Source organism: Mobula hypostoma, chromosome 18 (assembly GCF_963921235.1).
Source record: "Mobula hypostoma chromosome 18, sMobHyp1.1, whole genome shotgun sequence".
NCBI classification, from domain to species: domain Eukaryota; kingdom Metazoa; phylum Chordata; class Chondrichthyes; order Myliobatiformes; family Myliobatidae; genus Mobula; species Mobula hypostoma.
This window is the reverse complement of record NC_086114.1, coordinates 15,666,625-15,681,946: the sequence shown is the minus strand read 5'-3', so window position 1 is coordinate 15,681,946 and position 15,322 is coordinate 15,666,625. Positions and strand designations below refer to the sequence as shown.

The window sequence follows — 15,322 nt, the reverse complement described above, 5'->3', positions numbered from 1 at the left end:
ACCTATCCAGAAGTCGCTTAAATGACCCTATTGTATCCGCCTCCACCACTGTCGCTGGCAGTCCATTCCATGCACTCACCACTCTCTGCGTAAAAAACTTACCCCGACATCTCCTCTGTACCTACTTCCATGCACCTTAAAACTGTGCCCTCTTGTGTTAGACAGTTCAGCCCTGGGAAAAAGCCTCTGACTATCCACACGATCAATGCCTCTCATCATCTTAAACACCTCTATCAGGTCACCTCTCATCCTCTGTCGCTCCAAGAAGAAAAGGCCAAGTTCACTCAACCTATTCTCATAAGGCATGCCCTCCAAACCAGGTAACATCCTTGTAAATCTCCTCTGCACCCTTTCTATGGTTTCCACATCCTTCCTGTAGTGAGGTGACCAGAACTGAGCACAGTACTCCAAGTGGGGTCTGACCAGGGTCCTATATAGCTGCAACATTACCTCTCGGCTCCTAAACTCAATCCCACGATTGACGAAGGCCAATGCACCATATGCCTTCTTAACCACAGAGTCAACCTGCACAGGAACCTTGAGTGTCTTATGGACTCGGACCCCAAGATCAAATGAAAGATTAACTAGAGTGCAGAGAACAACAAACCGTTGAAATGGAAATATAAATAAATAGCAAAAAATAATGAGAACATGAAATAGCAGGATAAAGAGTCCTTAAGGTGAGATCGTTGGTCGTGGGAACATAACAGTGGATGAGCAAATGAGTGTAGTTATCCCTTTGTTCAAGAGCCTGATGTTTGTGGAGTAGTAACTGTTCTTGAACCTGGTGGTGCGAGTCCTGAGGCTCTTGTACCTTCTACCTGATGGCAGCAACAAGAGAAGAGCACGGCCTGGGTGGTGGGGATCTCTGATGATGGATGCTGCTTTCCTACGACAGTGTTTCATGTAGATGTGCTCAATGGTTGAGAGGGCTTTACCCATAGAGTATTGAACCAAATCCACTACCTTTTGTAGGATTTTTCATTCAAAGCATTGGTGATGCAGCCAGTCAATACACTCTCCACTTCCCAGCTATAGAAATTTGTCAAAATTTTATACATCATTCCAAATCTCCGCAGACTCCTAAAGAAGTAGAGGTGCTGCCGTGCTTTCTTTGCAATTACACTTATGTGCTGAATCCAGGAAGGGTCCTCTGAAATCGTAACATTCAGGAATTTAAAGTTGCTGACCCTCTCCATCTCTGATCCTCCAATGAGGACTGCTCACAAACCTCTGGTATCCCTCTCCTGCAGTCTATAATCAGTTCCTTGGTCTTGCTGCCATTGAGTGAGAGGTTGTTGTGTGGCACCACTCAGCCAGGTTTTCAATCTCCCTCCTATATGCTGATTCATCACCACCTTTGATTTGGCCCGCAACAGTGGTGTCATCAGCAAACTTAAATATGATATTGAGGCTGTGCTTAGCCACACAGACATAGGTCACGGTCATACCCTCCACCCATGAAAGGTACTGGCTGAGGTTTACAGAAACTGCAAACCTCAAAAAACTCTGAAAGAAGCAGTAGATTCAACCAGATCTACCACAGGCACAAAGTACCCCACCACCAAGGATATCTTCCGAAGGTGAAGCCTTAAGAAGGGGGCAGCCATCATTAAGGATGCTCACCATCCAGGACATTCCAACTTCTCATTACTACCATCAAGTACATTGGCCTGAAGTTTCGCTCTCAACATTTTAGCAACAGCTTTCTCCACTCTGCCATTAGATTTCTGAATGGTCCATGAACACTAACTCACTATTCCTCTTTTGCACTATTTATTCATTTGTTTGTTTTTATTGTAACTTACAGTAATTTGTTCAGCCTGCAGTGCGCTGCAGCCACAAAACAACACATTTCATGACATACGTCAGCAACAATAAGCTGGATTCTGATTCTGACATAAAAGGGAGCCAAGAGAAACAATGGCTGCTCTTTATGGAGCCTAAGAATGACGGTTTGTCTAAACGTTGGAGCCAGTCTTTCCAGGAGTGATGTTTGGTCACGCAATGCTTAAATCAGCAGTAAAAATCTGGTCAATAGATCCAGGGACACAAGTTCAGATCACACAATGGCAGCTGAGTAATTTAAATTCTAGGAATTAATTGAATATGGAATTTACAGTGGGAAACATGAATCCAGCAGATTGCAAAGATTAAAAAAATATGGTTCATTAAATTCCATTTATATTCAATAGCCACTTTATTAGTTACCTCCTGTACATAATAAAGTTACAATGAGTGTATTGGTCATGGTTTTCTGCTGCTGTAGCTCATTCCACTTCAATATTTGATGTGTTGTGTATTCAGAGATGCTCTTCTGCACACCACTGTTGTAACGCGTGGTTATTTGAGTTACTGTCACCTTCCTGTCAGCTTGAACCAGTCTGGCCATTCTCCTCTGACCTCTCTCATTAACAAGGCATTTTCTGAGATCAGCAGTTTCTGAGATATTCAAACCACCCCGTCTGGCACCAACAATCATTCCAAGTTCAAAGTCACATATTTTCCCATACTGATGTTTGGCCTGAACAACAACTGAACATCTTGACCATGTCTGCATGATTTCATGCATTCAGTTGCTGCCACATAATTGGCTGATTAGATCTTCACATTAACAAAAAGGTGTACTTAATAAAGTGGCTGCTAGGTGTATATGGTACTTTTTTAACAGAGCAAAATGTTCCAAGAAGCATCAGTGGAACATTACTTAGTTAAATATCTAACATTAAACAGCAAAAGGAAATTTTGTCAAGTGACCAAATGCTTGTGCAAGTTCAGTTTATTGTCATTCAACAGGCATATGTATACCACCAAACCATATAACCATATAACAATTACAGCACGGAAACAGGCCATCTCAGCCCTTTTAGTCCGTGCCGAACTCTTACTCTCACCTAGTCCCAGTGACCTGCACTCAGCCCATAACCCTCCATTCCTTTCCTTTCTACTTTATACTCTATTGTCGCCAAACAATTCATACTAGAACGTACAATCATCACAGCAATATTTGATCTTGTCCATATAACTGTCCAATTTAACTTTAAACGACAACCATCAATTTCCCTCGGGATCAATAAAGTATAACTATGACTACGAACATCGAACCTGCCTCAACCACTTCTGCTGGAAGCTCGTTCCACACAGCTACCACTCTCTGAGTAAAGAAGCTCCCCCTCATGTTACCCCTAAACTTTTGCCCTTTAACTCTCAACTCATGTTCTCTTGTTTGAATCTCCCCCACTCTCAATGGAAAAAGCCTATCCACGTCAACTTTATCTATCCCTCCTCATAATTTTAAATACCTCTATCAAGTCCCCCCTCAACCTTCTACGTTCCAAAGAATAAAGACCCAACTTGTTCGACCTTTCTCTGTAACTTAGGTGATGAAACCCAGGTAACATTTTAGTAAATCTTCTCTGTACTCTCTCTATTTTGTTGACATCTTTCCTATAATTTGGAGACCAAAACTGTACACAATACTCCAAATTTTGCCTCACCAATGCCTTGTACAATTTCAACATTACATCCCAACTCCTATACTCAATGCTCTGATTTATAAAGGCCAGCATACCAAAAGCTTTCTTCACCACCCTATCCACATGAGATTCCACGTTCAGGGAACTATGCACCATTATTCCTAGATCGCTCTGTTCTACTGCATTCTTCAATGCCCTACCATTTTACCAGGTATGTCCTATTTTGATTCGTCCTACCAAGATGTAGCACCTCACATTTATCAGCATTAAACTCCATCTGCCATCTTTCAGCCCACTCTTCTAACCGGCCTAAATCTCTCTGCAAGCTTTGAAAACCTACTTCATTATCCACAACTCCACCTATCTTAGTATCATCTGCATTCCGCTGGACCAAGATGCATAGTGCAGTATATATAATTCACACACATAACACAACTAGTAATATTACCCCAAATAAATTAATTAATAATGAGGTGCATATACAATACAAGTTAAAAAGTAAACAGTATAATGCTTCTGGTGCTTCATATGTGATGGGCCTGGATGGTGGCAGGGAGTTCAGTAGTCTCACCACCTCAGGGAAGAAGCAGTTTCTCGGTCTTGTCAAACATACGCATCCACATGCTTTCTTCTCCCTTGATTTACTTTTCCTATCCCCTCCCTACATGGTTCCATCTGCCCATCATTTCACCCTTATCCAGCTCAACCCACCACCTACCAGTCCATCTCTTCTCCCCCACCGAGTTCCATCTGCTTTCTACTTTTCATCCTTGTGTTTCCACCTATCACCTACTGACCTTCACCCACCCAGGTTCAACTGCCCATCATTCTTTCCCCTTCCTCACGACCCTTTTTGCACCTCATGCCAGTTCCACCTATCACTTACCGGCCTCAGTCTTACCCCTCCCTCCCACTTTGACACATTGGTTATTCTTCCTCTAGACGCTAGACTTTAAGTCCCGATGCAAGATCTCCGCCCAACATGCCGAAATATTCTGCTTGACCTACTTGACTTGAGTTCTTCCAACAGGTTATTCTTTTGTTGCAGGTAACAGACTTTTGGATCGAGTTACTGGGCAAAGAGAGGCTAGGGTTGGAAGGCAAAAAATGGTAGCAATTCAGCATGGGTATAATCTAGAGGGCTAAAAGATAGCAGTGAACTCTCACTATCTGTGAATCTGACTTGGAGATTATGACAAAGGACAGAAGAATTTTGGCTTGATGCCTTCCAATATCAAATGTCCAGCAACTTCATCACAGGTACTTGATGTTATTGTCACATGCAATGAGGCACAGTGAAATGCATTTTGTTTTGTGTGTGACATCCAGACAAATCATGCCATACGTAATTACACTGCGGTAGTAGAAAGCAAGCAGAAGGTAGTGTGGCATTTGAGGAGAAAGTGCAGAGCATGTGGACAAATAAAGTGCAAGGCCATGGCAAAGAATTCATCTTTTAGCTTATGAGAGATCCATTCCAGTGTCCCATAACAGTGGGATAGAAACTGTCCTTCAGCCTGGTGTTACATGCTCTCAAGCTAATCTATCTTCTGCTCAAAAGAGAGAATGATGGGTTAGGAAGGAATCCTTGATTATGTTGGTTGTTTTCCCAAAGCAGCAAGAAGTGAAGTGATGGAAGGTCAGCTGGTTTGAGTGATGGATTGGGCTGACTAGAAACGTGAGAAGATGAATGGTCCTTGGTGTTACTGAGAAAAGTTCCAACTCCAGTCCAAATTCCCAGGAATCTTCAGGAAATTTAGTATCAGTTAGACACACACACACACACACACACACACACACACACATATACAGTCGGTAACGGTTCAAGTTCCAGTCAGAATTCCCAGGAGTCTATTGCCCCGTTTGTATCTCAGTAGCTGTGACACACACAAACACGCACACACACCGACAGAATCAACACCAGTGGTTCCGGGCTGACTGCAAAGATCAATGGGCGCCTCGTGAATCGGTGCCCTGGGACGGTTTCCATTTCTGATCAGAAGTGGGTGGTGGAAACGCGCCCATGGTGTCCTGCAGCCAGGTTGTTAGATACTCGGCCATGAGGATAGAGGGCAGATATCAGGGAATGAAATCACTTTGTAGCCTAAGTGTAATCAACCCACAAATAGCCTGTGGAATGTTATTCCCACTTGTGCCCAACATGCACACGTTTTAATGAGGTCTTGAGACAGTCATTCTGCAAGCTCCCACGGCAGTTTCAGTTATCTGAATTACCGACGTAATGATATCATTGACTTGCCTTATCATCCAGCAACATAACTTGGGCACAAGCCAACAATTCTTTGCCATAACTATCCAGCTTTTATTGATCAAGCTTGTGGCAATCTGTTCTCCACCTCCACCCCCCCACCCCACCAAAGCATCTTGTGGCCAATCAGAATTACTTTTCCAAAATGCAGTGACTACTGCATCGTGGGAGATACAGCAACCTGTTTGGTGCACAGCAAGATCCCTCAAAACCCTGATAACCACCGTCACTAAAATCAGGTTAAGGGATGGGTACCACAGCCACGAACTTTAGGGATAAACTCTGCGCAAAAGACAATTGTGGAATCCAAGACAGGAGGCAGGGTCGGAGTTAACACCAGAAGATATAAGTAATATCCAGAATAGTGTTGCATCCTCACGGAACAGTACGAGGAGTGCAAGATTTGGATTGTTCTGTGCTGATCGTGCTTCCCCTCTTTATGTCTTACAGACATATCACGGTGCAAACCGCCTACAGCCCAATTCAACCCAGTTTACTCCCTTGGACCGGTAGGTTTTATGTAACTGTGGGACAAAGGAAAACAAAATAGAAAGGGAAAAAATCCAGGAAAGGCAGAATTAAAAATAATTCTTCTGAGTCCTGATGAATGGACTCGGGCCAAGGTATCAACCGTTTATTCTTTTCCATGAATGCTGCCTGACCTGCTGAGTTCCTCCAGCATTTTGTGTGTGTATCTCTAGATATCCAGCATCCGCAGAATCTTGTGTGTTCATTAAAAATAACGCTCAGAATCAAGACCGCAGCGATTAGTCATTGAGTCCGCCGTCTTACCTTCCCGTGTCAAATGGAGCATAATACAGCCTCCGTGCAGGGTTCAGTGATGGTAGGTTCTCCTCGCCGGGATAGCAGGCTGGCAGCGACCTCAGCTCCCTCACACGATACCGTGGCCAGATCGGATCAACGTCTCCTGATTCCTTGCTGAGCGGCTCCTGAAGGAGTAATGGGAAGGCTCGGGTTAGTAGAGGCAAGATGTGTAGCAGTCCACACGGTCTCCACAATCAGCTCTCTGTCAGGTGCCTGCTTTTCCATTTACAAATCAGCAAGGCAGCCTGCCAGCAAGCTTAAAGCAACACTGCCTCTATCTATTTTCAGCTGTAAACCCTAAAATGATAAGGAAATGATTCTTAAACCAGATACTCGATGGCAATGGGCAAATTATTATCCCTGTGTTTGGACATCTTTCTCTAGCTGTGCTAGAACAGTAGAGCACAATGTTGTGTCGATTTGCACCGAGTGGCCACTTCATTAGGTACGCCTGCGCATGAGTGCAAATATCTAATTGTCACGGTAGTGTAACGGTTAGCTTAACGCTGTTACAGCACCAGCAACCAGAGTTAAATTCCCGCCACTGTCGGCGAGGAGTTTCTACGTTCTCCCCGTGACCACGTGGGATTCCTCCCACATTTAAAGACGTAGGGGTTAGAAGGTTAATTGAGCACATGGATGTAAGCTCAGTGGGCTGGACGGGCCAGTTACCCCGTGCCACATCTTTAAATAAAATCAGCCAGTCACGTGGCAGCAACTCAATGCATAAAAACATGCAGACATGGTCAAGAGGTTCAGTTGTTGTTCAGACCAAACATCAGAATCGGAGAGAAATGAGACCTAAACACGAGGAAACCTGCAGGTACTGGAATTTCAAGCAACACACATAAAATTGCTGGTGAATGCAGCAGGCCAGGCAGCATCTCTAGGAAGAGGAACAGTTGACATTTCGGGCTGAGACCATTCGTCAGGACTAACTGAATGAAGAGCTAGTAAGAGATTTGAAAGTGGGAGGGGGAGGGGGAGATCCAAAATGATAGGAGAAGACAGGAGGGGGAGGGATGGAGCTAAGAGCTGGAAAGTTGATTGGCAAAAGGGATATGAGAGGATCATAGGACGGGAGGCCTCCTCCCCCTTCCACTTTCAAATCTCTTGCTAGCTCTTCCTTCAGTTAGTCCTGACGAAGGGTCTCGGCCCGAAACTTCGACTGTACCTCTTCCTAGGGATGCTGCCTGGCCTGCTGTGTTCACCAGCAACTTTTATGAGAAATGAGACCTAAGTGAGTTTGTCCATGGAATGATTGTTGGTGGCTGACGGGATGGTTTGAGTGTCTCAGCAACTGACGATCTCCTGGGATTTTTCACGCAAAGCATTCTCTAGACTTTACAGAGAATGGTGTGAAAAACAAAAAATAAATCCAGTGAGTGGCAGTTCTGTGGGCAAAAACACCTTGTTGATAAGAGAGGTCGGAAGAGAATGGCCAGATTGCTTCAAACTGACAGGAAGGTAACAGTAACCCAAATAATCACATATTATTACAACAGTGGTGTGCAGAATAGCACCTCTGAAAGCACAACACGCTGAATCTTGAAGTGGATGGGCTACAACAGCAAAACACCACAACACCACAAACATACACTCAGTGACCTCTTTACTAAATACAGGAGGTACCTAATAAAGCAGATCCTGAGCGTAACCCTTCCATCCTACACACCCCATACCCCTCCATTTTCTTTTATCCAATTTGCCTATCTAAGGATCTCTTAAAAGTCAGTAATGTATCAGCCTCAACCGCCCCCAGCAGTGTATTCCGAGACTTATCACTCACTACGTAAACAGAACTTCCTCTGGCACCTCCCATAAGCTCACCTCCACTCACCTTAAACGAATGTCTACTGGTATTGACTATTGACACCCCGAAAAAAAGGCACTGACTGTTGGTGCATTGTGCTAACCGTTTCGCTACCGTGCTGCCCCAAGGACATCCACTTATGGCAAGAGGGGGAAAGTTCAAAGGATATGTGCGCGACTATTTTTTTTCTTACGGAGGTGCCTGGAACAGGTTGCCAGGGGTGATGGTGGAATCAAATACGAGGCTTTACAGCATTTAAGAGGCTTTCAGACAGACACATGGATGCATAGGGGACAGAGGGATATGGATCATGTGCAGGCAGAAAGAATTACGCTTAATTTGGCACTGTGCTGGGAACAGACATTGTGGATCAAAGGGGATATTTCTGCACTTTACCCTCCTCTGTTCTGTGATTCCCTATGATCAAAGCTCCAAGGGCCCACCCTCGGAAACGGTCTTGGATTATGTGCAGCTCCTGTTGCAGCTTCAGATCGGCAGACTGGAGTTCGTTGTCAGGTAAACATCATATGGTGTCACGACCAATAGCTGGGCAGGGAGGGGATAAAATTGACCCATGTACCCACCAAGTATGCCTAACACCTGTTAGACTGCAGGACGTGGGCAAGGTACAGCACAGGCGTTCATACAGACAGGCAGCAGAATCCGAGTCCACAACAGCATTCGACGTTTTGGACCGAGACCCTTCATCAGGCGATGAAGTCCTGATGAAAGGTCTCAGGCTAAAGTGTCACCTCTTTATTCCCTCTATAGATGCAGCCTGACTTGTTGAGTTCCTCCAGCACTTTTGTGTGTTCAGGATTTCAAGCACACAGATAGGAAAAAGCCCAGATAAGCAGGAAGATCGGGGAGCTGGAGCTAAATATCTTTCAATATGCTAGGACAGATGCAACGGAATGAGTGGCCACTCTGCCTACTCCCCGAAGTGTTGAATGTGGAGCATCAAGGCAGTTTGCTTATGACAATGTGCTGTAACATGTTTCTTATGGATACCCACTGCTTTGCTGACCCACTGGACTAAAAGAGAGAATTATAAAAGGGCCTCATTGTGGTTTGTAAAGAGTTAAATAGTTAAATTGTGAATTAAATAGTTCAGATAAAGTAAACACAGGATATCAAAATTAAATTTAAGATAATTAATCTATTTGGAGAATAAATTTAAAGTTGAAAATAATTATCAGGAGAATTATTTTAATTAATCCGACAGAGTAGTGCAACTGCAGTGACAAGCCTTATAGGGTAGTGTAGTAATTAAGTTATTGGACTAGAAGCCAGAAGTAGCCACAGAATCACAGTCATAGAACATGGAACAGGCCCTTCAGCCCATCTTGTCCATGCAGACTGTGTTGTTTACCACAGCTAGTCCAGTTGTCCATGTCTGTCCCAAATCGCACTGAACCTTTCCTGCCCACGTACCTGTCATTTAAACATTGCAACTGTACCTGCTTCTAAAGCAGGGGTACCCAAATCTTTTTTATGCCATAGACCAAAGCCATTAACCGAGGGGGTCTGTGGACCCCAGATGGTTAGTCCTAATATAGAGCTTCCACTTGCAGCTCGTTCCATATACACACCACCCTGTTTATGAAGAAGTTGCCCCCTCACGTGCCTCTTAAATCTTAGCCTTCAAACTTTAAACCTATGCCTTCTGATTGAAGACTTCCCCACCCTGATAAAAAGACTATCTACGCCCCTTATGTACATTTATAAAGATCATCCCTCAGCCTCCTAGGCTCCAGAGAAAATTGTCTCAGCATCTCAGCCATCCTGGGGAATTTAAATTAAAAAAGCGAGTACCTACAGTCATGAGACCACTGGGTTGTATAAAGACCAATCTGTCATTCAGGGAAAGAGTTCTTTTATCCTCATCCAGCCTGGCTTTTAAACATGGTTCGAGTCCCACCAAAAGAGCTACCTCTCAGTTGCCACCTCAGCTCAGGGGCAATTGGGGATGTACAATAAACACTGGCAGGTCCACATTCCAGAAATAATTTGAAAATTGTATAGCACTTTCAAGAGATCACATCAAATGAAACATCGCCAAGTCTCAAATCTTTGGAACGGACCTTGACAATTCCAACACGAGAGGCGAGATGCTATGGAAAAAACTACAGAACACAGTAAGTCTTGACATTCAGAGTTAATATGGGTTTGTTTGAGTACAAGGAAAAAGTGGTCAAGTCTTGCACCTTATAATGGGCCCTGGAGGACCCTGTGGTTTTGTTCATAGAATGCCAACACAAGTAAATTTCCTTCACTGTATCAGAAATGCAGATGGAGCAGTAATAGGGTCTGGATAGTAAGCTCTCCTGTGGTCAGTTTTTGCTACAGACAATGTATCCCAGAATAGCAATCAGCTACGTACGGTATGGTTGCGCCAGCGATCACTGATCAAGGATTCAATTCCCACCGCTGACTGTAAGGAGCTTGTACGCCCTCACCATGACTATGTGGGAGTTCTGGTACCACCCTCCCCCATTCCAAACACCCTTGCAAACAGTCTTGGATTACATGTAGCTCATGCTATGTTGGTGCGGGAAGCATGGCGGCATTTGTTGGTTGTTGATGTAAAAACAAAACATTTCACTGTATGACTTGATGTCCATGCGACAAATAAAACCACCCCAAGCTAAGTAGGTAGCCCGAAGCAAAATTGATGTAATATGAAGCAACACACACAAACTGCTGGAGGAAATCAGCAGGTCAGGCAGCATCTGTGAAAATGAATAAACAGTCAACGTTTCAGGCCAAGACCCTTCTTCAGGACTGGAAAGGAAGGGGTAAGATGCCAGAATAAGAAATGGGGGGATGGGAAGGAGGAGAGCTAGAAGGTGATAGGTGAAGCCAGGTGGGTAGGAAAGGTAAAGGGCTGGAGAGGAAGGAATCAGACAGGAGGGGAGAGTGGACCATAGGAGAAAGGGACGGATTTCATCATTGCACCTTGAACACAAATTTATTTTCATTCAAAACGTAGCATTGGTACAAAGTAAATAATTGACAAAGGATTAATTGTGGAATGTTCTCAAGGGAGGGAGGAGAAGATAGCGGCGCAACACAGCGCACGCGGCCGTTCCAAATTGATATCATATCTGTGAAGTAGGATGCCATGCACAATCCTGATTTGATAGAGACAGACGTAAAGAAGCACGAAGGAACATCTGGAGCAACTTCTGAAATGCCAGCTTCGCTGCCGCTGCTACTGCGCGATCGAGAATCTCCGGAGGGAAGGCCCCAAATCCTCGGCCTTGCCTGTTGCTGGGGCCAGGGTCAAAATGCTCGGTAGAGATGGTGCTCGGTGCATCAGTGTCGGGGAGCTGGTCGGAGGCTCGGAGTTTTCGGACGGACTCAGAGTCGGACTGTGGTCGGATGCTTCTGGGATGCTGCATCAGCAAGTTTACGGCGCTGGAGGTTTACCGTCTGCGTGAGACGATGGGACTTTCGAGAGACTCTGTGACTTTACCGTGCCCGTGGTCTGTTCTTATCAAATTACGGTATTATTTTGCACTGTTGTAACTACATGTTATAATTATGTGGTTTTTGTCAGTTTTTCAGTCTTGGTTTGTCATGAGTCTCCATGATATCATTTTGGAAAAACATTGTATCATTTCTTTATGCATGCATTACTAAATGACAATAAAAGAGGACTAAGTGTCCTCATAATCTAATCTAAATCTAATCTAAATAACTCTTTTTCCCTTTAAACATATTAGCAATTGCTTATTGCTTGACTTCAATCAATCCCACACCCAGCCACCAACATCACATCTTTTTTGTAAGGCAAACAAGTGTGAGTGTGAGTACATAAGTAGAAACACAGAGTAATGCCAAGAACAGGCTTATCTGCATTGCCGTTGCATAGTCGACGCACGCATTCACGGTTTAGACGTGGAAGTGGGTCATGTCTAAAACAGACAGGATAGGGTAACACTCTCCCTCTCATTTCACCTGGGCAATGCACTTACCTTGAAGTAAAAGATTAGCTTTATTTGTTACATGTACATCACAACATCAAAACACAGTGAAGTGTGTCATTTATGCCAAGGGCCAACACAGTCCAAAGATTGCGCTGGGGTCAGCCTGCAGTGTTACCACACTTCCAGTGCCAATATTGCATGCCTACAACTCACTAACCTTAATCCTAACTGTACATCTTTTAGGAATATGGGAGGAAACTAGATCACTCGGAGGAAACACACATGTTCACAGGAAGAACATACAAACTCCTTACAGACAGTAGTAGGAATCTCCATCGATGTTTGCTGGCACTGTAAAGCATTATGCTAACTGTTACGGTACTGTGCTACCCAAACAGGCTCTGGGCAAATCAGAAGATGGGGTCTGATTTAAAATACAGACATAGTGCTGGAAATACTCAGCAGTCAGATTCAGATTGATTATCATTGACATATATTGTGAAATATAGCATGTTGTTTTGCGGTGATTGGCACCCGTCTGTCTCAAAGGACAACGGGTGATGATCATCATCATCACAAGTCTGGGCAGAAGGTATGGAGATCCTGAGATGCCCAGTCATCAAGATCCCCTTCTCAGTCTTGTCAGTGTAGTCCAAAGGAAAGCCTATGAATCAATACGTTTGGCATCAGCTTGGCTGCAGGAGCTGCGGAAAGGATGTTCAACGACATCCAGTTGCCTTAGGGACTCCGCTCCGGATTTGCTGTCTGGGCTTACTCCTGTAGCCTTCGCCTCTCCCAAGGCTGCCCACAAGGCAGTGGGACTACTTACCCATAGCTGGGGATCGTGGTTCATGAGCACCAGGGTGTGTCCTCACACCGGTGGGCCTGAGTGTTAAGTGTGCAGGGGCCAGACCTCCTCCCTGTCCTCTGTACTTCAACTTGAGTCTGAAAGTGTTGAGCAGTGTTATGTGTTTTACTGAAACGTGGCTGCACATGGGCATACCCGACCAAAACGTTTCCATGGGGGGCTTCCAGACCATTCGGGCTGACCGGAAGTGCACTGAGAGAGGTAAGCGTAAAGGAGGGGGACTTGCTGTTCTGGTTAACAACAGATGGTGCAATCCTGGTCATATTACGATCAAGGAACGTGTTTGTAGACTGGATATTTAACTTTTTGCTGTTGGACTCAGCCATATTCCACCGAGACACAACACTGGGGTCACGGGAGGTCGTTCCTGCCTGTGGCCATCGAACTTTGCAGCTCCTCCCGTGAAGGGTCAGACACCCTGAGCCAATGGACCGGTCCTGGACTTATTTCCATCTGGCATAGTTTGCATATTGTTGTTTGATTGTTTGTGGTTTTGTATTGCTATATTTATGCTCTATTCTTGGTTGGTGCCGCTGTAACGAAACCCAATTTCCCTCGGGATCAATAAAGTATGTCTATGTCTATGTCTATAAAGGAGTTCAGTTTCCGTGTGTCACCAGCAAGGAGGCACTACGTGAGGCTTGTTGGAGAGGCTATGTACTGGCAGGGAGAGACTTGCACAGTCAGCTCCTTTTCGCGAGACTGCTAGTCAGTGGCGGAAGCTGAAAGTGAGAGTGACAAGTACTACCCCTACACTACCACATTAGACATGTCACAACAACCATTTTGACAGTAACAGTACAGTGGGATATATAAAACATACTATAAATTGCAATAGGCAATATAATGTGTACTAAAAATATATTAAATAAGTAATGCAAAAAGAGAACAAAAATAGTGAGGTAGTGTTCATGGACTCATTGTCTGTTCAGAAATCTGATGGTAGAGGGGAAGAAGCTGTTCCTAAAACATTGAGTGTTTGTCTTCAGGCTCTTGTACCTCCTCTCTGATAGTAGAAATGAAAAGAGGGCATGCCCTGAGTGGTGGGGGTCCTTAATGATACTTCCATCAGTCTCAGGAGCATGTGTGGGGGTAGAAACAGTTAGCATTTTAGGACGATGGCGTCTCATCATCATCAAGAAACGCTAGAAACCAAACATACTTGCGATTAAAGTCCATCAATCTGAAATGTAATGAGTTTACCCTCTACAGATGCTGCCTGACCTGCTGATTAACTCCAGCAATTTTTTTGTATTTTTTGTCTCAGGTTTCCAGTATCTGTCAGTTTCTGCATTTTAAAAAGTGGGACGTGGATGGTGTGGATGACCAGCTGTCAAGAGGTTTTTACACAAGTTCCAGTACACAATATATCTCCAAGGGGCCAGGGAGGGTACAAAGTATAAACTCAGGAATTTTATACGGGATAAGCAGTACAGCTCAATCCTGCCTTTAACAATCATTTGGTATTTCATGACATTTCCGTGAATCATCCAGTGGGTTGTTATGGTAACCACTGTAACCAAAGCAACACATTTTTCATTGGCTTTCCTCAATAACTGCTGTGTTTCATAAACAAAATTTGAGACAAGGTGTACAGCTTGTTATATTACAGTGTACCATACTCATTCTAAAGCATATTAAAACCCTCCCTAGTTTAGTTTCAAACAAACCTCTGTTATAAGCTTCTTCATACTTATACCTTTCTGATATTTAATAACAAGGGAGGAGGCAACCATTCATCCAGTTAATCTCATGCTAGCACTCAGTGCATGTCCCATTTTCCCTATTGCCCATTCTCTCTCTCCATAACAATGCCCAACTCCCACTTCATTCTCCAGTCAACTGACTACATTAGGGGTATTTACAGTCATCAATTAACCATCTCTTTGCAACATGGAAGGAAATAGAGTACCCAGGGGAAAGCCACATGGTCACAGGGAGAAGTGATGTCAACGGTCAGGACAAAACACTGGTTCTGAAACTGTGGCAACGGCAACTGCTGTACCATTGTGCCATGCAACACTTCAGTGCCAGGATCTTGAATGATTTTGATAGGCACTAACAAAGAGAAACTAGCACCTGGTTTAGAGAATGTGAAACCAAAGAATACAGATTTAAAAACTGGCTAAGGAATTATTG

At 44.2% G+C, this 15,322-nt stretch overlaps 1 protein-coding gene across 3 annotated transcripts in view; it reads right to left on the bottom strand.

Moving 5' to 3' along the window:
- LOC134358361 (protein lava lamp-like) overlaps positions 1-15,322 on the bottom strand; it is a 145,893-nt gene that overhangs the window by 112,940 nt on the left and 17,631 nt on the right. For all 3 annotated transcript variants that reach the window (XM_063070494.1, XM_063070495.1, XM_063070496.1), the window contains exon 2: positions 6,538-6,695. In XM_063070494.1, coding sequence (XP_062926564.1) covers positions 6,538-6,695 — 158 coding nt within the window. The remainder of the gene's footprint in view (positions 1-6,537; positions 6,696-15,322) is intronic.